The 2,241-nt window shown below is 35.0% G+C and overlaps 1 protein-coding gene across 1 annotated transcript; it reads left to right on the forward strand.

The window, feature by feature from the left end:
* Nucleotides 1–1,024: 1,024 nt before the first annotated feature.
* On the forward strand, nt 1,025–1,420 carry LOC132617617 (uncharacterized). Its single transcript, XM_060332668.1, has one exon. The coding sequence runs from the start codon at nt 1,025–1,027 to the stop codon at nt 1,418–1,420; it is 396 nt and encodes a 131-aa protein (XP_060188651.1).
* Nucleotides 1,421–2,241: the final 821 nt, after the last annotated feature.

Genomic DNA, 2,241 nt, shown 5'->3' on the forward strand with positions numbered 1-2,241 from the left:
TAAATTTAATATTTCAGTTCCTTTTTAAAACATTTGAGTAATTACATGTTGACTTTTGAGAATTTGGGCATTATACTAAGGACTTATTTAACAAATTTCGTTTTAGTTTGAAAAAAAATTCTGGGCTTACGCCCTAAACGCCCGGGCGTACGCCCCAAACGCCCGGGCGTACGCCCCAAACGCCCAGGCGTACGCCCCGAATTGCTGGGCGTACGCCTTTCGATACTTTCGCCTCCCACCATAGCCTCGGGGCAATTTAGGTACGCCTCGCATCGAGGCTCGCCCCGGGGCTCGCCCCGAAAACGCCTTTTAAAACACTGCTGAAAATAGAAAGATTAAACTATAAGCAGAATACAAAATTGTCAAAGGTAATAGAGGACAAGGAAAAGACAAAAAGACAAAACTTAGAAGTCAAATTAAATCACTCGAAAGCAAGTCAATTAAAAGTTTGTGTATAGTCTAAGCAAACCTTTACCTTTTCAAAAAATAAGACATGTTTACTTGTCATCTTCTTTCTCTGTGAACTACTAGTTGTATCAAATCTTTACGTTTTCCAGATACCACATGAAAAAAATGTGACTTAATTGGGAGTGATAGCTGTGCAGTATTTTCTATTTGGAAGTTATATAGTAAGTTTTTATATGAGGTACTTGCACTAATAATAGATCTCGGGTTCAAGTCTTTGTGTTAACTATCGGAAATAATACTAAAACATGTTTGGCCAAATAAAAGAATTAGACCTCACATCTGGCAAAATATTAGTTGTATAAATAAAAATGTCACATCTGTTAAGTTAAACTTTACTAAAGGCATTGTCATGGGATAATTTATGTATCATTTGGCTCCCTCCTTTTCCACTATACATTGAAGTCCAAGCAACTATCACTTCATGATCAATTTGAGCTTATAAAATTGCACTGAGAAGTTCATTACATTCCCACATTCTAAACTACTCTGTTCCATTAGAATATTGGGATCACTTCACAAGAAAACCAACAAATTAAGAAATAAAATGACATTATCAATGGCTTGTTCAGTTTTCTTGCTTCTTGTTGTTTGCTTACCATTCATTATTAATTCTCAAGATAGAGCTCTCACTAATGAAAGCCCTGTTCCTTTCTCACCAGAAGCATACTCATTTTTTCACCCAAAAGCTCAACAACAAACCGCTAGTAATGAAAATTTATGTGATTCATCAGATTGTTCTGAATTTCCTAGAGCATCGAACGTGCAGTCAAATCTTGCATATGAAAGTTTATCACCACCAGAAGGTGGTGGGATTGGACTTGGACGTGGTGGGATGACTGGAATTCCTACCGGTTTTGTGTTTGCTATTCTTATAGCAGTTGGGATTCTGTTTGTGATCAGCACACGAAGACACAACTCCAGTAACACTAATACAGCTCAGCTTAATGCTTGATCGAATATCAATACTGATCACAGAGAGACGCGAATCTAAAATTTATGGTAAGTGGCTGCAGAATTAGTCTAATATGTACAAATATTTGCAATACTTATGGATCGAGCCAAAAGTAGCAAAAGGCCAGCTTTGCTGGTGGATTAAGCCAAATAAATTCCCAACATAACTTTCTCCATGCAGAGAAATTGAGAGCACACAAATGAGAAAACCATGCATGTATTTGGCCTTTACGTGTAATTTTTCAATTTGATGAAATCTATATTATAATTAAGCTCATCATATCAGTATTGAAAATGATTAAAATCATTGTCCTCTAAATGTCTTTCGCTGCTAATGCATTCTGAATTTTAATCATTACTTTGTTGCTTATACCACAAATAACCTCCCATATTTATAGTCGAAGGATTCGACTATATATAAATCTTCATTGATGAGCTCCCTAATCATACTCTTTCTCCCGTTTAAAGTTTGATGTGCTCGAGACAGAGATAGCAATCAACAAATTCAGTATTTTCAACACGGCACATATAAATTAAATTCCGCATTAAGACAACTAATGAGGCATTTGCGTACATGCATAAACAAATTCAGTATTTGAAGTTAATGAGTTCATTTTAATCCCAAGTTAATATACAATAAAAATTGGGCTTAAAATCAAATATTTTTTTTTAGGTATTTATTAAATTTCTTAATACATCATTTTTTTTAAAAAAGTTACTAAGTTCACGTAAACCCATTGATTACAAGTTATATATCCACCTTTGAGTACATAGAGCAGAACATAACTATGTTCCATACGAGGGAGACTAGATGATTAATGT

Source organism: Lycium barbarum, chromosome 1, assembly GCF_019175385.1.
Source record: "Lycium barbarum isolate Lr01 chromosome 1, ASM1917538v2, whole genome shotgun sequence".
Taxonomy (NCBI): domain Eukaryota; kingdom Viridiplantae; phylum Streptophyta; class Magnoliopsida; order Solanales; family Solanaceae; genus Lycium; species Lycium barbarum.

Excerpts from the sequence above, each read along its gene's own strand:
- LOC132617617 (XM_060332668.1), top strand. The coding sequence starts at position 1,025 with ATGGCTTGTTCAGTTTTCTTGCTTCTTGTTGTTTGCTTACCATTCATT.